Below are 23,372 nucleotides of genomic sequence, written 5' to 3'. Positions count from 1 at the left end.
TCCAGCCTGAGCGACAGAGCGAGACTCCATCAAAAAAAAAAAAAAAAGTAGGGTTAGAAACACGATGGTGACCGTGGAGGTTGGAATCCAGAGTATGTAACAACTCAACTGCCAAAAGAAAAAGAAAAAGAAAAGTAGGATGGCTCCAAGATTTTCAATAAAACAAAAAAACTGTCCCTTCTAAAATCATCCTATATGTTTTTTGTTTCATTTTGTTTTGTTTTTTTTTTGAGATGGAGTTTCGCTCTTCTTGCCCAGGCTGGAGTGCAGTGGCAGGATATCTACCACAACCTCTGCTTCCCGGGTTCAAGTGATTCTCCTGCCTCAGCCTCCTGAGTAGCTGGGATTACAGGCATGCGCCACTATACCCGGCTAATGTATTTTTAGTAGAGACGGGGTTTCTCCTTGTTGGTCAGGCTGGTCTTGAACTCTCGACCTCAGGTGATCCACCTCCCTCGGCCTCCGAAAGTGCTGGGATTACAGGCGTGAGCCACCGCGCCCGGTCGGTTTTTTTATTTTGTTTTGTTTTGTTTTGAGACAGAGCATTCTGTTGGTCTTGGCTCACTGCAACCTTCACCTCCTGGGTTGAGGTGATTCTCCTGCCTCAGCCTCCCAAGTAGCTGAGATTACACTGTACCTGGGATACTTTGTATTCCTTAGAATACCATCAAGCCTGGCTAATTTTTTTTTTTTTTTTTAAGTAGAGCCAGGGCTTCACATACTGGTCAGGCTGATCTCGGACTCCTGACCTCAAATGATCTGCCCGCCTCAGCCTCCTTGTATGTTTTCTTTAAGACTTTGGTGCTAGAAGGTTGTATTCTTGCCTCACTTTTAAAAATTGTAAATACATAACAAAATTTACTATCTTTTTTTATTTTAAGAGACAGGGGTCTCACTATGTTGCCCAGGCTGGTCTTGAACTCCTGGCTTTTCAAGCAGTATGCCCATCTTGGTCTCTCAAAGTGCTGGGATTACAGGTGTGAGCCAATTATGCCCAGCCTTCTTAACTTTTTTTTTTTTTTTTTTTTGAGACGGAGTCTTGCTCTGTCGCCCAGGCTGAAATACAGTGGCGCGATCTCGGCTCACTGCAAGCTCCGCCTCCCAGGTTTATGCCATTCTCCTGCCTCAGCCTCCCGAGTAGCTGGGACTACAGGTGCCTGCCATCTTGCCCGGTTAGTTTTTTGTAGGTTTTTTTTTTTTTTTTTTTTTTTGAGACAGAGTCTCGCTCTGTCACCCAGGCTGGAGTGCTGTGGCCGGATCTCAGCTCACTGCAAGCTCCGCCTCCCGGGTTTACGCCATTCTCCTGCCTCAGCCTCCCAGGTAGCTGGGACTACAGGTGCCGCCACCTCGCCCGGCTAGTTTTTTGTAGTTTTTAGTAGAGACGGGGTTTCACCGTGTTAGCCAGGATGGTCTCGATCTCCTGACCTCGTGATCCGCCCGTCTGGGCCTCCCAAAGTGCTGGGATTACAGGCTTGAGCCACCGCGCCCGGCACGTTTTTTGTAGTTTTTTAATAGAGATGGGGTTTCACCAGGTAGGCCAGGATGGTCTCGATCTCCTGACCTCGTGATCCACCCGTCTCGGCTTCCCAAAGTGCTGGGATTACAGGCTTGAGCCAACACGCCCGGCCTTCTTAACTATTTTTAAGTGTACAGTTTGGTAATGTTTTCCTTTTTTTTTTTTTTTTTCTCTGAGACGTCAGCCTCCCAGGTTCAAGCAATTCTCCTGCCTAAGTCTCTCAAGTAACTGTGATTACAGGCACCCGCCACCACGTCTGGCTAATTTTTGTATTTTTAGTAGAGACGGGGTTTCACCATGTTGGCCAGGCTGGTCTCGAACTCCTGACCTCAGGTGATCTTCCTGCCTTGGCCTCCCAAAGTCCTGGGTGGCGTGAGCCACTGTGCCCGGGCAGTATTGTTTTCTTTTCTTTGTCTTTTTTTAAATTTATTTAAGTTCTGAGATACATGTGCAGAATGTACAGATTTGTTACATAGGTATACTACGTGCCATGGTGGTTTTTGCTGCACCCATCAACCTGTCATCTACATTAGATATTTCTCCTAATGCTATCCCTCCCCTATCTCCCCACCCCGTAGTGCTTTCTTAATTCGTTTTGATACACCTAAGTATACTTAAGATGTATGATATCTTGTGTTACATGGAGAAGCTGCTATGGAGATTGTTTACAGATTGGTAAACCCTAAAAAGTATCTGGGATACCTCGTATTCCTTAGAAGCCTTGAAACTCCCAACAGATTTGCATTCATTCACAAATTTTTTTGAGCACCTCCTATGGTGGTGGCTATTCCATGTTCTGGGTTCACATTGCCATCAAAGACGAGATCCCTATACTCAGTGGTGCTTACCTTTTAGTGGGATAATTAATAAACAAAATGAATTAATGACCTAGAGATCCTACATCAAGTTTTAGCTTTTTTTTTCTTTTTGGATTTCATCACTCCTTCTAGGTAGAGCCCTTAGGAAATGAAGCTACCATCCCATCCCACAGCCAGTGAGTTTGATGAGCTGCGTTGGCTGGATTTTTACTTGGGTATATTTGATATCTACCACAAGAGATGATACTTATTTTATGAGTCTGAGTTGGATGAGTCATCCCAAGCCCCATTCAGAAGCCTTCATTGGACTTTTCTCTCCAGTTGTAGCTGGTGATCTAGAAACCTTTATTTTTTTATTTTTATTTATTTTTTATTTTTTGAGACGGAGTCTCGCTCTGTCGCCCAGGCTGAAGTGCAGTGGCTGGATCTCTGCTCACTGCAAGCTCCACCTCCCGGGTTTACACCATTCTCCTGCCTCAGCCTCCCGTGTAGCTGGGACTACAGGCTCCCGTCACCATGCCCGGCTAATTTTTTGTATTTTTTAGTAGAGACGGGGTTTCACCGTGTTAGCCAGGATGGTCTCGATCTCCTGACTTTGTGATCTACCCGCCTCGGCCTCCCAAAGTGCTGGGATTACAGGCATGAGCCACCGAGCCCGGCCCTAGAAACCTTTAACAAGTTCCCAGCCTCATAGTTCAGTTGAGGATAGGGACAAATAAACAGCAGTTACAAGTTTAGGTGCCATGGTAGAGGAAGCACAAAGTACTCTAGGTACAGGAGAGATTTACCTAAGGAGGTGATAGTTATACAAGCTGAGGCCGGAGAAGTTAGCTGAGTGAAGAGGAGAAGGAAGAATGTTCCAAGTGGAAGGAACAGCATGTTTGAAATCTTGGAGATGAGAAAGAATGGTCAGCTCAGGGAACTGAAATAAGTTTAGTGTGGCAGGAACTAAGAGTCTGAAGATGGTGAGTAGTGAAGGGTTTGTTGTTTCATATGATGCTTGAAAGGTAAGCAGTGGGCTGAGTACGGTGGCTCACACCTGAAATCCCAGCACTTTGGGAGGCCAAGGCAGGCGGATCGCTTGAGCCTAGTAGTTCAAGACTAGCCTGGGCAACATGGCGAAACCCCTCTCTACAAAAAAATACAAAAATAAGCTGGACGTGGTGGCATGCACCTGTGGTCCCAGCTACGGGGGAGGGGAGCTCAAGGTGGCAGGATCGCTTGAGCTGTAGAAGGCGGAGGTCACAGTGAGGCGAGATTATGCCACTGCACTCCAGTCTGGGAGACAGAGACACTGTCTCAAAAAAAGAAAGATAAGCAGTGATAAGATCCTGTACCTTCTAAAATCTTTATTTTAAGCGGGGGTAGAGTGTTACATGACAGGATAGGCATTTTGAAAGCATCTCTCTGGTGGCAATGTAGAGTAGATGAGAAAGAACAAGAATAGTGGCAGGAAGACAAATTTGGAAGCTGTTGTAATAATTCAGCTGAGAGATGATGATGGCAAGGACTATGGTAGTGGCTCTGACAGTGGAGTGAGGTGGGCAAGGTAAAGAACTATTAAGAGAGAATTAATAGGACTTGGTGATTGGTTGGATATGAGGACTGAGGTAGGAGGAATAGTCACGGTTGGGTGTTGGTGCTAATCCCTGAGAGACAGCTCAAAGTGAGAAGTGGGGAGAGGAGTGGTGAGCAGTTCAGTATTGAGTGTGTTGAATTTAGATGACTATGAGTAGGATATTCAAAAAGGACTGTCTAGGAGGCAGAGTGGAAGAGTACGGCCCCAAAGGAGACTGGAAAGGAGAACAGGAGGAAGTCGTGAAAGCAAAGGGAAGATTGTTGAAGAAGGGAAGGTCGCTCGCGGGGCGCAGTGGCTCACGCCTATAATCCCAGCACTTTGGGAGGCCGAGGCGGGCGGATCACAAGGCCAGGAGATCGAGACCGTCCTGGCTAACACTGTGAAAGCCCAACTCTGCTAAAATACAAAAAATTAGCCGGGCATGGTGGCGGGCGCCTGTAGTCCCAACTACTTGGGAGGCTGAGGCAGGAGAATGGCTTGAACCCGGGAGGCAGAGCTTGCAGTGAGCTGAGATCGTGCCACTGCACTCCAGCCTGGGCAACAGAGCAAGACTCCATCTCAAAACAAAAAAAAGAAGAGAATGTTGCTGAACACATCTGCTGATGCTGAAAGATCAAGTAAGAAAAGGCTAAGATCAAGGAGCGAGGAGATTGTCACTTTATGAGAGAACTGTGAGTGGAGTACAGAGGAGGGTGCAAGTGAGACTGCAGTGTTGAGAGAAAGAGGTGCTCCAGTTGAAAGTGTAAATATAGATAGCTCTTCAGCATACTTCCTTAGAGGTGGAGAAGAGAAAGGGAGGGTGCTGGCTAACTTGTATTCCAAGTTCCTTGAGAGGAGGATGAATGTCCTATTTATCTGTGTTATTGAGTATTTTATCTGGTCTATTTGCTAGAACAAATTTTAGATCCTAAATTTCCTGAGAATAGGAATGATCTCACTTATCCTTGTACTCAGTGCCTAGCACAGTGTGCATTCAGTAAGTGACTGACTTTTTTAAATTTTTAGTAGAGACACAGGGTATCATTGTGTTGTCCAGACTAGTCTCCAGCTCCTGGCCTAAAGCGGTCCTCCCTCCTTGGCACCCCAGAGTGGTAGGATTACGGGCATGAGCCACTGCACCTACCTATGGTTGATTGTTTAATGAATCAGAAAATATATTTCCATCTTGTTAAATTAAAAAGTAAAATGTTTTTTCCTTATAGATAAAGCATATGATGGCTTTCATTGAACAAGAAGCCAATGAGAAAGCAGAAGAAATAGATGCAAAGGTGAGATTCATTTTCTAGTTTTAAGAAGTTATCATGGTTTCCATATTGCTTTGCTTTGCTAAATAATATTGTTAGCAAAACTGTTTAACAACAGATTGCATAGGACTGATAAAAGTCTCTTTCCTCCTTCCCTCCTTCCTGCCTTCCTTTCTTTCTTTCTTTTTTTTTTGAGACAGAGTTTCACTCTTGTCTCCAAGGCTGGAGTGCAGTGGCGCAGTCTCCGCTCACTGCAACCTCCGCCTCCCAGGTTCAAGTGATTCTCCTACTTCAGCCTCCTGAGAAGCTGAGATTACAGGCACGCGCCACCACACCCAGCTAATATTTGTATTTTTAGTAGAGACGGGGTTTCACCATGTTGGCCAGGATGGTCTCAATCTCTTGAGATCTGCTTGCCTTGGCCTCCCCAAGTGCTGGGATTATAGGTATGAGCCACAGTGCCTGGCCCCTTCTTTCATTTTGAGGCAGAGTCTCACTTCATCACCCAGACTGCAGTGCAGCGGCCTGATTTCAGCTCACTGCAACTTCTGCCTCCCAGGTTCAAGCGATTTTCCTGCCTCAGCCTTCCAAGTAGCTGGGACTACAGGCATGCACCATCACGCCTGTCTAATTTTTGTGTTTTTTTTTTGAGACGGAGTCTCGCTCTGTCGCCCAGGCTGGAGTGCAGTGGCCAGATCTCAGCTCACTACAAGCTCCGCCTCCCAGGTTTACGCCATTCTCCTGCCTCAGCCTCCCGAGTAGCTGGGACTACAGGCCCCCGCCACCTCACCCGGCTAGTTTTTTGTATTTTTTAGTAGAGATGGGGTTTCACTGTGTTAGCCAGGATGGTCTCGATCTGCTGACCTCGTGATCCGCCCGTCTCAGCCTCCCAAAGTGCTGGGATTACAGGCGTGAGCCACCGCGCCCGGCCTAATTTTTGTATTTTTAATAGAGACAGGGTTTCACCATGTTGGCCAGGCTGGTCTTGAACTCCTGACCTCAGGTGATCCACCTGTGTGGGCCTCCCAAAGTGGTAGGATTACAGGTGTAAAACACCGTGCCCGGCCCTATTTATTTACTTTTTTTTGTTGTTTTTTTTTTTTTTTTTTAGATGGAGTCTCACTCTTGTCGCCCAGGCTGGAGTGCAGTGGCCCGATCTTGGCTCACTGCAAGCTCTACCTCCTGGGTTCACGCCATTCTGTTGCCTCAGCCTCCCAAGTAGCTGGGACTACAGTCACCCGCCACCACATCCAGCTAATTTTTTGTATTTTTTGTATTTTTTTTTTTTTTTTTTGTGAGATGGAGTCTCGCTCTGTCGCCCAGGTTGGAGTGCAATAGTGTGATCTTGGCTCACTGCAACCTCCGCCTCCCAAGTTCAAGTGATTCTCCTGCCTCAGCTTCCCCAATAGCTGGGATAAGAAGCGCCTGCCACCACGCCCAGCTAATTTTTGTATTTTTGGTAGAGACAGGGTTTCACCAGGTTGGCCAGGCTGGTATGGAACTCCTGACCTCAAGTGATCCACCCGCCTCGGCCTCCCAAAATGCTGGGATTACAGGCGTGAGCCACCGTGCCCAGCCAATTTTTTGTATTTTTAGTACAGATGAGGTTTCACCACGTTAGCCAGGATGGTCTCAATCTCCTGACCTCGTGATCTGCCCGCCTAGGCCTCCCAAAGTGCTGGGATTACAGGCGTGAGCCCGGCCTTTATTTACTTTTTAATTTAAATTTTACCTTAATAAATTCTTCATTGGAAATGTCTGTATCTTTAACATTAAAAAATAAATTTTCTTTTCTAATTGTTGTGATTGCCAATAAGTGTCCTGAAATTTTATGTTAGAGGGTAGAAAAGTAATGGATGGTTCATTTTCTCATGGAAACCAAAATTCAAATATTTAATAACTGTGGTGAACTGTGATAGGTGACTAGAGAAGGTTGTAGTGTTTCAGTGGTTAGCTTTTTTGTTAATCGGTGCTCATTGCAAAAAAATAAAGTTTAGGCCGGGCTTGGTGGCTTACACCTGTAATCACTCAGCACTTTGGGAGGCTGAGGCAGGTGGATCACCTGAGGTCAGGAGTTCAAGACCAGCCTGACCAGCATGGTGAAACCTCGTGTCTACTAAAAATACAAAAATTAGCTGGGCATGGTGGCGCGTGCCTGTCATCCCAGCTACCCAGAGGCTGAGGCGGGAGAATCGCTTGAACCTGGGATGCAGAAGTTTCAGTGAGCCGAGATCATGCCACTGCACTCCAGCCTGGACAATGGAATGAGATCTTGTCTCCAAAAAAAAAAAAAAGTTTGTAAGTATATACGGTATAAAATGAAAACCCCACCCATTACAAAGGTGTCCTTCCATCAGCATTTAGAAGTTTTATCTACATTTTCAGTTGCACATTGCTTATGCCAATTTATATTCCTTAACAGTATATCAAAATGTTCTTTTCCGAAGGTATAATCGTAACACGCATTTTTTAAAGCTTGCTTTTAAAATATTACCAAAATATGGCCGGGGCGGTGGCTCACACCTATAATCCCAGCACTTTGGGAGGCTGACACAGGTGGATCACCTGAGGTCAGGAGTTTAAGACTAGCCTGGCCAACATGGTGAAACCCCACCTTTACAAAAAATACAAACATTAGTTGGGTGTGGTGGTGCACGCCTGTAGTCTCAGCTACTCAGGAGGCTGAGGCAGGAGAATCGCTTGAACCCAGGAGGCGGAGGTTGCAGTGAGCTGAGATCGCACCATGGCACTCCATCCCGACTCTGTCTCAAGAAAAAAATCAGTAAATAAAATAAAATATGACCAAGATACATTGTTTAATATTTTCATTGTCCTTTTAGTACAGCCTTAAATTTTTATGTGCCTGGTACTGTAGAAATAAAAGTCTCTGAAACCTTGGGCTATTTGACGAGTTTATCATTTCAGGAAGAAAAGATTATTTTCCCTCCCATTAATACATAACAGCTGATAAGATATTGCTTAATATTATTTTGATGATGATAGTTTCTTGTGATAGTTTCTCTTTGTGCATCAAATACAGAAGTCCTATTTCAGCTATTATTTCAGTAAATGCATTTCTTACTTTTTTTTTTTTTTTTTTGAGCCAGAGTTTCGCTCTTGTTGCTCAGGCTGGAGTGCAATGGCACGATATCGGCTCACTGCAACCTCCGCCTTCCAGGTTCAAGCGATTATCCTGCCTCAGCCTCCCGAGTAGCTGGGACTACAGGCGCACGCTGCTATGCCCAGCTAATTTTTTGCATTTTAGTAGAGACGGGGTTTCACCATGTTGCCCAGGCTGGCCCTTGAATTCCTGAACTTAGGCAATCCACCCACCTCAGCCTTCCAAAGTGCTAGAATTACAGGCATGAGCCACTGAGCCCGGCCTCAGTAAATGCATTTCTATCTCAAGTATTTATTTATTTTATTTATTTTTGAGACGGAGTCTCCCTCTATTGCCCACGCTAGAGTCCAGTGGCACAATCTCGGCTCACTACAACCTCCACCTCCTGGGTTCAAGAGATTCTCTTGCCTCAGCCTCCTGAGTAGCTGGGATTACAGGTGCCCGCCACCACGCCCAGCTAATTGTTTTATATTTTTAGTAGAGACGGGGTTTCACCATATTGGCCAGGCTGCTCTGGAACTCCTGACCTCATGATCCACCTGCTTCAGCCTCCCAAAGTGCTGGGTTGCTGGGATTACAGGCGGGAGCTGCCACGCCCAGGGGTTGGTTTTTTTTTTGAGATGGAGTCTTGCACTGTCGCCCGGGCTGGAGTGCAGTGGCACAATCTTAGCTCACTACAACTTCTGCCTCCCAGGTTCAGGCGATTCTCCTGCCTCAGCCTCCCGAGTACCTGGGACTACAGGCGCCCACTACCACACATGGTTAATTTTTGTATTTTTAGTAGAGATAGGGTTTCACTATGTGGGCCAGGCTGGTCTTGAACTCCTGACATTGTGATCCGCCTGCCTTGGCCTCCCAAAGTGTTGGGATTATAGGCGTGAGCCATGGTGCCCAGCCCATAATTTATATTTTTAAATATATGCCACACTTACCCATGAGGGAAAAAACTTTTTTTTTTTTTTTTAAGACGAGTTCACTTTTGTTGCCCAGGGAGGAGTGCAATGGTGCGATCTCAGCTTACCGCAACCTCCACCTCATTGGTTCAAGCATTTCTCCTGCCTCTCCCTCTTGAGTAGCTGGGATTACAGGCATGCGCCACCATGTCTGGCTAATTTTTTTTTATTAGTGGAGATGGGATTTCTCCATGTTGGTCAGGCTGGTCTCGAACTCCCAACCTCAGGTGATGATCTGCTCACCTCAGCCTCCCAAAGTGCTGGGATTGCAGGCGTAGGCCACCATGCCTAGCCTAAAACTTTTTTATTTTTTATTTTTATTTCTTTTTTTTTTTTTTTTTGAGACGGAGTCTCGCTCTGTCGCCCAGGCTGGAATGCAGTGGCCAGATCTCAGCTCACTGCAAGCTCCGCCTCCCGGGTTTACGCCATTCTCCTGCCTCAGCCTCCCGAGTAGCTGGGACTACAGGCGCCCGCCATCTCGCCCGGCTAGTTTTTTGTATTTTTAGTAGAGACGGGGTTTCACCGTGTTAGCCAGGATGGTCTCGATCTCCTGACCCCATGATCAGCCCGTCTCGGCCTCCCAAAGTGCTGGGATTACAGGCTTGAGCCACCGCGCCCGGCCTACTTTTTGTATTTTTTAGTAGAGATGGGGTTTCACCGGGTTAGCCAGGATGGTCTCGATCTCCTGACTTCGTGATCCACCCATCTCGGCCTCCCAAAGTGCTGGGATTACAGGCTTGAGCCATCGCGCCCGGCCTTATTTTTATTTCTTATTTTTTATTTTTATTTTTTGAGGTGGAGTTTCACTCTTGTTACCTAGGCTGGAGAGCAGTGGCACGATCTCGGCTCACCACAGCCTCCGCCTCCCGGGTTCATGCGATTCTCCTGCCTCAGCCTCCCGACTAGCTGGGATTACAGGCATGCATCGCCATGCCTGGCTAGTTTTATATTTTTCGTAGAGACGAGGTTTCTCTGTGTTGATCAGCCTGGTCTCGAACTCCCCACCTCAGGAGATCCAGCTGCCTCGGCCTCCCAAAGTGCTGGGATTACAGGCATAAGCCACTGTACCCAACCAACTTCTTTTTTTTTTTTTTTTCCCAACCAACTTCTTAATTTTTTAACTTCATTTTACAAGAGAGGACACTAAGCCTGAGGTTATGCGACCAAATTTTATGGGGAGTAATCTGGATCTTCTTTTTTTTTTTTTTTTTTGAGACAGAGTTTTGCTCTGTCCCCCGACTAGCGTGCAGTGCGATCTCCGCTCACTGCAAGCTCTGCCTCCCGGGTTCACGTCATTGTCCTGCCTCAGCCTCCTGAGTAGCCGGGACTACAGGTGCCTGCCACCGCACCTGGCTAATTTTTTGTATTTTTAGTAGACACAGGGTTTCACCGTGTTAGCCAGGGTGATCTCGATCTCCTGACTGTGTGATCCGCCTGCCTGGGCCTCTCAAAGTGCTGGGATTACAGGTGTGAGCCATCCTACCTGGCCAGGATCTTCTAAACTTTCAAGTTCTATGTCATTTTCATTGGCCCACTAACAAGCTAATGGATTAAGTTTCAAATGTGTGGTAATTTTTTCATGTGCAGAATATTCTACCCAATTATATCCTTTAGTAATTTGGTTACTGTTATCCTTGATGAAATTTTTAGTTTCCTGGTGTGTCATTTGTAATGAAAATTGCTGATCTTTCCTTTTGAATAAATTAGAATCCTTGAAAATGAGTCACAATAAATTTCCTGTTTTATTTATTTATTTATTTTTATTTTTATTATTTTCTGAGACGGAGTCTCGCTCTGTTGCCCAGGCTGGAGCGCAGTGGCCAGATCTCAGCTCACTACAAGCTCCGCCTCCTGGGTTTAAGCCATTCTCCTGCCTTAGCCTCCCCTGTAGCTGGGACTACAGGCACCCGCCACCTCACCCAGCTAGTTTTTTTTGTGTTTTTTTTTTTAAGTAGAGACTGGGTTTCACCGTGTTAGCCAGGATGGTCTCGATCTCCTGACCTTGTGATCATCCCTTCTCAGCCTCCCAAAGTGCTGGGATTACAGGCTTGAGCCACCGCGCCTGGCCAATTTTCTGTTTTATATATGAAATTAGTGTTCATAAGCAAGTCACCAGCTGTTTAAAATAAAACCGTTAATCAAAACTTGATGTAATGAATTAATATTGACTGATTTCCCTGTAGGCAGAAGAAGAGTTCAACATAGAGAAAGGTCGGCTTGTGCAAACTCAAAGACTAAAGATTATGGAATATTATGAGAAGAAAGAGAAACAGATTGAGCAGCAGAAGAAAATGTAAGTAGATCTGGGTTGCAGTATTAAGCTAAGAAGTTTTCCGAAGTCATGAGATGAAGACGGAGCAGGCGCTTTGGAGTCAGGCATATATAGATTCAGGTCTTTACTCGACCACCTACTACTAATCGACAGATTGTTTAAATTCTCTTTCTTCATTTGTGAAAATCGAAGCTTGACAGGATTATTCAAAGATGAAACTGCAGGCTGGGCAAGGTGATTCACGCTTGTGATCCTAGTGCTTTGGGGAGGCTGAGGGAGGAGGATTGCTTCAGCCTAGGAGTTCAAGTTCTTTCTCTACAGTTTTAAGTTGTTACTTATGCTATTTTTCAATACCATTTTGCAGTCAGATGTCCAATTTGATGAATCAAGCGAGACTCAAAGTCCTCAGAGCGAGAGATGACCTCATCACAGTGAGTAATTAACCCCTATTAGTTATAAAATTATTACATGTTTATTTGTTTGCCTATTGTAGATTACTAGTTAGCATTAATTAAGGAGTTGATTGAATAATTTTTAGAGAGAAAATATTCAACAAATTATTATAATAAATATAAAAGTGAGTAAGAGCCAAGCCCTGTATTAAAGGACTTTCTGATCTAACGAGCATGTAAGACTCCTGGATCATAGCACACACTATAGGAGGACTGCACAGTACATGAGAGTACAGGAAGCAATGAGACTAGAACCATCGGATGGTTAATACAGAGGCCATGAGTGTGAGGCTAAAGAACTTCACCTGTTTTCAACAGAAAGCTGTGGAAACTTTGGTATTATTTTGTGGAGAATATCATAGATAAGGCTCACGATATAAGCATGCAGGCTAAATTTAACAGGGAAGAGGCTAGAAAAAAGAAAACCATATGGAAAGTATTACAGTCCTCTAAGGAAGAGGGCAGAAACCTCCAGAAGCATACCACTTCATTGAGAAAGCATAGAGCTATTTGGATTATATTCATAAACCAAACAGGGATACCTGCTGTTTCCACTGTTACTCATTGTGACTGTAAAATAAAAAGTAGATCTCTCTATAATAGCTACTGAAATTATTAAATTACTAGGAGTAAATCCTATATAAAAACAGGTATAAAACTAAAAATCTAGAACTTGAATAAATGGAAGACATACTGTTTTATTAGGTGAGACAGAAAGACGAACTGGCATTCCAAGTTGTCAGTTCTTATTAGATTGATCAGTTCTTTTTTTCTTTTCTTTTTTTTTTTTTTGAGACGGAGTCTTGCTCTGTTCCCCAGGCTGGTTGGAATGCAGTGGCGGGATCTCAGCTCACTGCAGGCTCCGCCTCCCGGGTTTACGCCATTCTGCTGCCTCAGCGTCGCGAGTAGCTGGGACTACAGGCGCCCGCCACCTCGCCCGGCTAGGTTTTTGTATTTTTTAAGTAGAGATGGGGTTTCACCGTGTTAGCCAGGATGGTCTCGATCTCCTGACCTCGTGATCCGCCCGTCTCAGCCTCCCAAAGTGCTGGGATTACAGGCTTGAGCCACCGCGCCCGGCCGTTAGATTGATCAGTTCTTACTAGATTGTCACTTCTTTTTAATTGATGGTGGCAGTGAGAACTGAGTCGCGGTGTTAGTGTTGATGGATTTTACAGGAAGACTTTCCAGACATTGACTGACTGCCTTTTCTTCCAAGTCCATCACTAAATTCTGAGTATCAGGTGTGGATGTACTAGGAGAATGGTGGATCCGTTAACAAAAATGGGAAGTCAAGATGCTGAAATGTTTTCTTAAGAAAAATAACACTGGGTGCGGTGGCTCACGCCTGTAATCCCAGCACTTTGGGAGGCCGAGGTGGGCGGATCACGAGGTCAGGAGATCGAGCCATCCTGGCTAACACGGTGAAACCCCGTCTCTACTAAAAATACAAAAAATTAGCTGGGCATGGTGGCGGGCGCCTATAGTCCCGGCTACTCCGGAGGCTGAGGCAGGAGAATGGCGTGAACCCAGAAGGCGGAGCTTGCAGTGAGCCGAGATCGTGCCACTGCGCTCCAGCCTGAGTGACAGAGCAAGAGACTCCATCTCAAAAAAAAAAAAGAAAAAGAAAAATAACTCGTTCTTTTTTCTGTTTGTTTGTTTTGGCATCCCTGGGGGGCTTGACTTTTGGACATGTTTGAGGGGCCAAGAATCCTCCAGAGGTAGGTGTCAGTGAGGATGTTAAGTGTAAAGGACTGATACTTAGGACCGGACACCACAGAGATGATTTACTGACAGAACTCCCATATTACTTCAAATAATAAAAGTTGCCCCAAGTTTAAGTGCTTTATCTGCTTTTAAACTCCAGGAATATGGGAAGATAACAAAATCTGTTGCCGATTTATCTTGCCACATGGAATTAGCTCATCCCCTTTAAAATACAAAAGAAAGAGTCAAGAGATTCCTGGGGAAATGTTGCCTGCAAAATGTTACTGGCTCAGGACAACTGTTATTTTGTGTCTTCACTAAAGTGTCAATAATCAGGAGTTGATTTCCTTCCAGAGGATTCACATTCCTTCAGCAACTTGGATTGACTGAACTAATTTGTAACCAGCTTTTAGAATAATAGTATGTCTTTTTTTTTTTTTTTGAGACTGAGTCTTGCCCTGTTGCCCAGGCTGGAGTGCAGTGGCCCAATCTCGGCTCACTGCAACCTCCGCCTGGGTTCAAGCGATTCTCCTGCCTCAGCCTCCCGAGTAGTGGGGACTACAGGTGCCCGCCACCACCTGGCTAAATTTTTTTTTACTTTTAGTAGAGATAGGGTTTCACCATATTAGCCACGATGGTCTCAAACTCCTGACCTTGTGATCTGCCCATCTCAGGCTCCCTAAGTGCTGGGATTACAGGTGTAAGCCACTGTGCCCAGCCTAAATAATTGTATGTCTTTCTTTTTTTTTTTTCAAAACGGAGTCTCACTCTGTCGCCCAGGCTGGAGTGCAGTGACGCGATCTCCGCTCACTGCAAGCTCTGCCTCCCGGGTTCATGCCATTCTCCCACCTCAGCCTCTGGAGTAACTGGGACTACAGGCACCTGCCACCACGCCTGGCTAATTTTTTGTATTTTTAGTAGAGACAGGGTTTCAGCATGTTTGCCAGGATGGTCCCGATTTCCTGACCTTGTGATCCGCCCGCCTCAGCCTCCCAAAGCGCTGGGATTACAGGCGTGAGCCACCGTGCCCGGCCAACAATATGTCTTAGGGAAGGTAGTTTGTTGTAGAAGGGCTTGGGGCTTAAGAATCAATCAGCTATGAGTTTAAATGTCAACTCTGCCATACTCGTTTGTCTAAATTACTGTTTCCCACCCTCAGTTTTCTCTTGTATTCATTATCTATGTTATGTATATACATTATAATGTTTGGTTCAGAGTACTTATGAGAATCGAATGAGAACACATATAAGTCCTCTGGCATATAACATTTGTCATATCGTATTTAAGAAATGTTAGTTCCGGGCCGGGCGCGGTGGCTCAAGCCTGTAATCCCAGCACTTTGGGAGGCCGAGACGGGCGGATCACGAGGTCAGGAGATCGAGACCATCCTGGCTAACACGGTGAAACCCCGTCTCTACTAAAAATACAAAAAAACTAGCCGGGCGAGGTGGCGGGCGCCTGTAGTCCCAGCTACTCCGGAGGCTGAGGCAGGAGAATGGCATAAACCCGGGAGGCAGAGCTTGCAGTGAGCTGAGATCCGGCCACTGCACTCCAGTCCAGGCGACAGAGCGAGACTCCGCCTCAAAAAAAAAAAAAGAAATGTTAGTTCCCTTTCTCCATCCCCATCTCTGTCTCCAGTGATAACCCTTTCTTCTCACAATAGGCCTGTGTAGATAAAATATTCTTAGTTTAGGCCGGGTGCGGTGGCTCACGTCTGTAATCCCAGCATTTTGGGAGGCCGAGGCGGGCGGATCATGAGGTCCGGAGATCAAGACCATCCTCACTAACACAGTGAAACCCCATCTCTACCAAAAATACAAAAAATCAGCCGAGCGTGGTGGTGGGCACCTGTAGTTGCAACTACTCGGAAGGCTGAGGTGGGAGAATGGCGTGAACCCGGGAGGCGGAGCTTGCAATAAGCCGAGATCCTGCTATAGCACTCCAGCTGGGTGACAGAGCAAGACTCCGTCTCAAAATATATATATATATTCTTAGCTTATTGGGTCCTAATGCCCAGCAAGCCTCTTGACTATAGTCTTTTCATTATTTATGCCCAAAGTAAGAAACTGTGACATCTACTGCTTAGATATTATTATTTGTATAAGTCAAAAAAGTTTAGAGGCGTGTAATGTTAATATCTTGGCAGCATTCCTAAATATAAGTAGCAAGGGCTGTATAACACACAAGGTTATAGCAAAAGGTTATAATCTTGGTTAATTAATAGGCTTTGTAATTAGGTTTTGTTTAATGCTGCCTTTTTGAAGGTTAATAATGTTAAGAATAGAAAGGATTCTGAGAAAGATCATCTAACATATTATAGAAATGGTTTTAATGATACATTCTCTGATGCTGCTGTATCTTAGATGATATCCTGACCTTTCGTAACTGGATGTAAACAACCCATAGGTTTAGTGGATTTGACTTTACTTCTTTTTTTTTTTTTGAGACGGAGTCTCCTTCTGTTGCCCAGGCTGGAGTGCAGTGGCGCAATCTCGGCTCACTGCAAGCTCCGCCTTCCGGGTTCACGCCATTCTCCTACCTCAGCCTCCCGAGTAGCTGGGACCACAGGCGCCCGCCACCACACCCGCCTAGTTTTTTGTATTTTAAGTAGAGGTGGGGTTTCACCGTGTTGGCCAGGCTGGTCTCAAACTCCTGACTTCGTGATCTGCCCACCTCGGCCTCCCAAAGTGCTGGGATTACAGGCGTGAGCCACCGTACCCAGCCAGATTTGACTTGACTTCTAATTTTGACTTATTATTTCTTTCCCTTATTTTCTCTTTGCTCTAATTTTTTAATCCACTTGTTTATATTTTATTAGCTACTTTTTCTAATTTGCTTTTTAAAAAGTAATTAACCTTTTCATTAGATATACTTCTGTAAGCTGCTTTAAATCTATTAAAATACATAAAAAATTACTAGTTGGCTTTTAGAAGGAATTTTTTTTTTTTAAAGAGGCAGGGTCTGGCTGTGTTGCCCAGGCTGGAATGCAGTGGTGCACTTAGAGCTCACAAACTCCTGGGCTCAAGCAGTCCTTCCCACACAGCCTCCTATGTAGCTGGGATTACAGGCAAGAGCCACCATGCCTGGCCTCAGAGGGAAAATTTGAAGTGGCATAGATAAAATTCAGATCATGGCTGGGCACGGTGGCTTAAGCCTGTAATCCCAGCACTTTGGGAGGCAGAGACGGGCAGATCACAAGGTCAGGAGATCGAGACCATCCTGGCTAACACAGTGAAACCCCGTCTCTACTAAAAAATACAAAACAACTAGCCGGGCGAGGTGGCGGGCGCCTGTAGTCCCAGCTAACTTAGTCCCAGCTACTCAGGAGGCTGAGGCAGGAGAATGGCGTACACCCGGAAGGTGGAGCTTGCAGTGAGCTGGGATTCGGCCACTGCACTCCAGCCTGGACGACAGAGCGAGACTCTGTCTCAAAATAAAAATAAAAATACAAAAAATTAGCCAGGCGTGGTGGCGGGCACCTGTAGTCTCAGCTACTCGGGAGGCTGAGGCAGAATGGCGTGAACCTGGGAGGCAGAGCTTGCAGTGAGCTGAGATCGCGCCACTGCACTCCAGCCTGGGCCACAGAGCAAGACTCTGTCTCAAAAAAAAAAAAAAAACAGAATTTAACAGTACGTTTATCCCACGTGTCCTGTATTGTGCTAGCCCCTCTAGGAGGAGTCTGCAGTCTAGCAGGACCTGGACAAGATAATATATCTCCACTACAGATGTTTGAGCATGACTTGAAGAATTAGTCATGAGATGGGAGACAGAACGGAGAGAGCAGTGTGAGTGAAAAACCAAGGCCTGAATTTGACATGTGCAGGAAATGGAGGTAGTCTGGCAGAGTGAGTAGTGGGCAGAGAACAGGCCACATATTAGGGTCTGATTAGAAGGGCCTTGAGTGTCTGCTGAAGAATATGGACTTTATCCTTTTGGCTAATTCTCTGTTTTTTGAGACCGAGTTGTGCTCTTGTTTCCCAGGCTGGAGTACAATGGAGCGATCTTGGCTCACCACAACCTCCGCCTCCTGGGTTCAAGCGATTCTCCTGCCTCAGCCTCCCGAGTAGCCGAGATTACAGGCATGCACCACCATGCCTGGCTAATTCTTTTGTATTTTTAGTAGAGATTTGGTTTCTCCATGTTGGTCAGGCTGGTCTCGAACTCCTGACCTCAGGTGATCTGCCGTCAGCCTCCCAAAGTGCTGGGATTACAGGCGTGAGCCACTGCGCCCAGCCCTAATTCTCTAACTTTAATGGGCATAAAAATCACCTGGGGGACCTTGTTAAAATGCAAATGTTCATTCCCATTTCCAGAGACTTTTATATTCTAGTCAGGAGTCAGCATTTAAACAAGCAGCTCAGGGTAATCTTGGTGCGGGTAGTCTGAGAACCACACTTTGAGAAACGGTGTTTAACGGTTACATTTGTGTTAGAGAAACACCACTGGTGACCATGTGGAGTAGAAACAAGGATGGTGTGGCTTACCTTCCTGGTCAAGAAGTAGAATGGTGGCAGCAGAAAGAGAAGATAGGCCTATTCCAGAGATCCTAAAAAGGTAGAATCTGTAGGACTTGGTGACTTACAGTTGTGATGAGTGAACGCAAAGGAGTCAAGAATGATGTAAGGGTTTGTAGTCTGGGCAACTGGTAGATGGAATGAAGATTAGAAATATAGGAAGAACAGGCCGGACGCGGTGGCTCATGCCTGTAATCCCAGCACTTTGGGAGGCCAAGGCAGGCGGATTGTGAGGTCAGGAGATCAAGACCATCCTGGCAAACATGGTGAAACCCCATCTCTACTAAAAATACAAAAATTAGCTGGGCATGGGGGCAGGTGCCTGTAATCCCAGCTACTTGGGAAGCTGAGGCAGGAGAATTGTTTGAACCCGGGAGGCAGAGGTTGCGGTGAGCCAAGATCACACCACTGCACTCCAGCCTGGTGACAGTGTGAGACTCCATGTCAAAAAAAAAAGAGAAAGAAAGAAATATAGGAAGAACAGGTAAGGAATGGTGAAAAAAACGTTGTGTTTAAATTGCCTTAGGATTCCAGGTGAAGCTCTATGAGTCTGTTAGGAGAGAAGAGGCGCTTATGTGGAGACAACACAGAAGTCCCTGCTGGAGCTGTGGACAGAGATGAGAGCCCTGTGGTTTTGGATGGAGAATTAGAAGAGAAGCGGGCCAAATAAACTGAGAAGCATCAGATTTAATAGAAAATAAATTGCTAAGGAAACGCGGGGGGAATGAATACAGTTATGTTGAATACAGAGAAGCCAAGGGAACCGCAAACTTGAACAAAATGGTCTCTAATACAGTGTTCAGTGTTTGAGAGAATTACAGTGGGAAGAGCATGGTGGTCTTTGGATCTTGCAGTCAAGATGTCATTTCTTACATTTGCCAGAGCAGTTTCACTGGACTGATGAAGGCAGAAAGCCAGATTGTTATGGCGTGAGAAGGGAGAAGTGCATGTGAGGTGAGGAGCTGAAGGCAGGGTGCATGGCCTGTTCACCAGCTGGGCTATGTGTTTTAATCTCTTTTGGAACAAATCCAAGTATACTGTTGCATGCAACTTGAATTCAGTATATAGCTTGAGCTTTTGTTTCTCTGACTTACAATGAGAATTTTGAGAATATAAACATTTATGTAATTTCAGTTATTCTAAAGCTACTTGTTTCTTTTTTAACCGCTTACAGTCTTAACTTCTTGCCATCATTGAACCCTGTAAATAAGAGATGTGGAGCAATGAGGAAACAGACTGTGAGATGATAGAGATCAAAGAGGATTCAGTCTACATAAAAGCACACATACATGCTTTGAAACAGACTGTGAGATGATGTAGATCAAACAGGATTCAATCTACATAAAAGCACACATACATGCTTTGAATGGATTTTGCTATTCTGAAACATTTTGCTTCTAGTTTATCCATAGAATAAGAAGTTGTGAAAGGAAGGGAAATTGTCACGCAGTTACAAAAGGATATTGACAAAAGATGGAAGGAAGGGGGAACATACAGAACCGGGGTGAAAATTAAAAGAAAATAGTCAAGCTGTTTACTGTTTTGTTCTAAGCTGCATAATCCTTTATAGATATTTTTCTGTATTGATCCTTTTTCCTTGCCTGCCCAGATGTTTTCCAGGATTAAGAGTGCATGCTTTGGAATTCTTTTGAGGTTTAAGTTCCATTTTTACCCTTCCCAGCTGTTCAGTGGGCAGATTTTTAAACCCCATTGACTCCTTTGAACCCTTCATTTCCTATTAAAAAATAGGAGACCAGGCACCATCCCTTATGCCTGTAATCCCCACACTTTGGGAGGCTGAGGCAGGAGGATAGCTTGAGCCCAGGCATTCAAGACCAGCCTGGGCAACACAGTAAGACCTTGTCTCTACCAGAAATTAAAATTAACCAGGCGTGGTGGTGTCCCAGCTACTCTGGAGGCAGAGGCAGGAGAAGTGAGCTAGGATTGCACCACTGTACTTCAGCCTGGGTGACAGAGCAACACCCTGTCTCAAAAAAAAAAAGAGAGAGAAACATCCACCTGAAGCTTATTTAGAAAAAAGTTAGATCACTTAGGTAAAGTGACTAGTATAATGCCTGAAACAAAATGAGTGTTGAATGAATGATAGTTCTTTCTTATCATTTCCCCAAACCTCAAAACTTACTCATAAGTTTTCTTTCTTTCTTTTTTTTTTTTTTTTATTTGAGACGGAGTTTTGCTCTTGTTGCCCAGGCTGGAGTGCAATGGCGCAATCTTGGCTCACCGCAACCTCTGCCTCCCGGGTTCAAGCAATTCTCCTGCCTCAGCCTCCCAAGCAGCTGGAACTACAGGCAGGCACCACCACGCCTGGCTACTTTTGTATTTTTAGTAGAGATGGAGTTTTTCCACGTTGGTCAGGCTAGTGTCAAACTCCGACCTCAGGTGATCCGCCTGCCTCGGCCTCCCAAAGTGCTGGGATTACAGGCGGGAGCCACTACCCCTGCCATAAATTTAAGTTTTCTTCTCTTTTCTTTTTTCTTGAGATGGAGTCTTGCTCTGTCACCCTGGGTGGAGTGCAGTGGTGCGATCTCAGCTCACTGCAAGCTCTGCCTCCCGGGTTCAAACAATTCTTCTGCCTCACCTCCCGAGTAGCTGGGATTACAGGCTAATTTTTTGTATTTTAAGTAGAGACAGGGTTTCATCATGTTGGCCAACTTGGTCTCTAACTCCTGACCTCAGGTGATCTGCCTGCCTCAGCCTCCCAAAGTGCTGGGATTACAGTTGTGAGCCACGGCGCCTGGCCAAGTTTTCTTTTTTAAAGGAGAATAAATAACCACTAACATTTAAATTCTGAGACATTGGTACTGAAGTGGAGATTTCTATTGCTGTGGTTAGAGATGAAATAGAAATAAATGTCTTTGGCCAGGCTCGGTGGCTCATGTCTGTAATCCCAACACTTCGGGAGGCCAAGGAGGGTGGATCCCAAGGTCAGGAGTTCGAGACCAGCCTGACCAACATGGTGAAACCCTGTCTCTACTAAAAATACAAAAATTAGCCGGGCATGGTGATGTGCACCTGTAATCCCAGCTACTCAGGAGGCTGAGGCAGGAGAATCACTTGAACCCAGGAGGTGGTGGTTGCAGTGAGCCAAGATCGCACCACTGCACTCCAGCCTGGGCGACAAGGTGAGACTCTGTCTCAAAAAGAAAACAAGAAAGAAAAGAAATGAATGCCCACTGACTCTTCAGACTACGCAGGGCCAGGGAGATACGGTTTTATTGTTGACATCATAATCAGGTTTTGGTTTCCTGCTTTTGAGGAGCAAACTCCTAATATTTTCAGAATCCTCAGGGCAGTTAGGTTCAGTTGGACAGATTTTCCCTTCCAAACTCGTAAGATACAGATAAGCCCACATGTGAACTGCAGTAGTTGACAGTGAGAGACAGCTGTGGAAAAGCTACATGAGGAGCCAGATTAGAACCAGAAAGTTATTTGAACTTGGAATCACATCAAAGGGTGTCTCACTGGAATGTTAGTAGCTTATCACACTGATGGTAATTATTGATAGTAATTTACCTTTCCTCCCTCATGGTGACATAGTGGACAGGCATGCTTCAGATAAGGGATAATACAGTTTATACCAGTTAAGTTCTAGCCTGCTTAGCTAGAGTTTAGTTTATTTAGACTAAACGAATTGGCCTTTTAAAAGTCCTTAATTACCGTTTCCATGTTTTCCATAGTAGATTCCTCATACAAATGGCTAGTGGCACGCTCCACAACTTGGTATTACTTAATTTACTGGAGTAGCCTCGTCTCCATACTCGGACTGTCTGTCCCTGTCTGTGTGACCAGTGTGGATAGGGTGATTCCAGCACAAGAGGAAAAATGTTAGAGGACTCTTGGTGGGGAGGAGCTGAGGGTTCTTTCAGCCAGATGTCTTATAGACAGGTTGAGTATCCCTTATCTGAAATGCTTGGGACCAGAAGTTTTTTGGATTTCAGATTTTTTGGATTTTGGAATATTTGCGTATATATAATAAGATATTTTGGGGATGAGACCCAAGCCTAAATATGAAAGAATCATTTTTAGTAGAGATGGAGTTTCACTCTATTGCCCAGGCTGGCCTCAAACTCTTGGGTTCAAGGAATCAGCCCACCTCAGTCTCTCAGAATACTGGGTTTACAGCATGTGGCTGAGGCTGTGCTTTCTCTTGAGTCTTTAAAGACACAGTTGCGGCCAGGCGTGGTGGCTCAAGCCTGTAATCCCAGCACTTTGGGAGGCCGAGACAGGCGGATCACAAGGTCAGGAGATCGAGACCATCCTGGCTAACACGGTGAAACCCCGTCTCTACTAAAAATACAAAAACTAGCCGGGTGAGGTGGCGGGCGCCTGTAGTCCGAGACCAGGCTGGTCTCGAACTCCTGACCTTGGGATCCACCCTCCTTGGCCTCCCGAAGTGTTGGGATTACAGACATGAGCCACCGAGCCTGGCCAAAGACATTTATTTCTATTTGGGAGGCTGAGGCAGGAGAATGGCATAAAATCCGGGAGGCGGAGCTTGCAGTGAGCTGAGATCCAGCCACTGCACTCCAGTCCGGGCGACAGAGCAAGACTCTGCCTCAGAAAAAACAAAAAATAAAACACAGTTGCTCAGGTTGGAGTGCAGTGGTATGATTATGGCTCACGACAGCCTCAAACTCCTGGGCTCAAGGGATTCTTGCACCTCAGCCTCCCTAGTATCTGGGACTACAGGTGTTCACCACCACACTCACCTGATTTTTTTTTTTTTTTTTTTTTAATTTTACATAGACAAGGTCTCACTATGTTGCCCAGGCTGGTCTCAGACTGATGGACTCAAGCAGTCTTCCCACCTATGCCTCCCTTTAAAGACTGCATTTTAAAGTTTCTTTAAGTCTGGGCACGGTGGCTCAAGCCTGTAATCCCAGCACTTTGGGAGGCCGAGGCGGGCAGATCACTTGAGATCAGAAGTTCAAGACCAGCCCGGCCAACACGGTGAAACCCTGTCTGTACTAAAAATACAAAAATTAACTGGGTAAGGTGGTGCACGCCTGTAACACTCAGGAGGCTGAGGTGGGAGAATCACTTGAACACAGGAGGTGGAGGTTATAGTGAGCCAAGATCGGGCCACTGCCCTCCAGCATGGGTGACAAAGCGAGACTCTGTCTTTAAAATAATAATAATAATAATAATAATAATAATGTTTCTTTTTTTTTTTTTTTT

General features: G+C 45.4%; 2 protein-coding genes across 2 annotated transcripts in view; both read left to right on the top strand.

Annotated features, from left to right (window-relative positions):
• Positions 1-23,372, top strand: part of MICAL3 (microtubule associated monooxygenase, calponin and LIM domain containing 3) — a 1,031,057-nt gene that overhangs the window by 309,236 nt on the left and 698,449 nt on the right. The window lies entirely within an intron of this gene.
• The window catches only part of ATP6V1E1 (ATPase H+ transporting V1 subunit E1), a 33,260-nt gene continuing 14,983 nt past the window's right edge, over positions 5,096-23,372 (top strand). Inside the window, exons 1-3 of the mRNA XM_023192094.2 lie at positions 5,096-5,181; positions 11,415-11,524; positions 11,868-11,934. Of these exons, the coding sequence (XP_023047862.1) occupies positions 5,125-5,181; positions 11,415-11,524; positions 11,868-11,934 (234 nt within the window). The 5' untranslated portion in view covers positions 5,096-5,124. The remainder of the gene's footprint in view (positions 5,182-11,414; positions 11,525-11,867; positions 11,935-23,372) is intronic.

The sequence above is a fragment of the Piliocolobus tephrosceles genome, chromosome 19 (assembly GCF_002776525.5).
Source record: "Piliocolobus tephrosceles isolate RC106 chromosome 19, ASM277652v3, whole genome shotgun sequence".
In the NCBI taxonomy this organism is placed as follows: Eukaryota; Metazoa; Chordata; class Mammalia; order Primates; family Cercopithecidae; genus Piliocolobus; species Piliocolobus tephrosceles.
The sequence above is the reverse complement of the archived record's forward strand: the minus strand, read 5'-3'. Positions and strand labels throughout refer to the sequence as shown.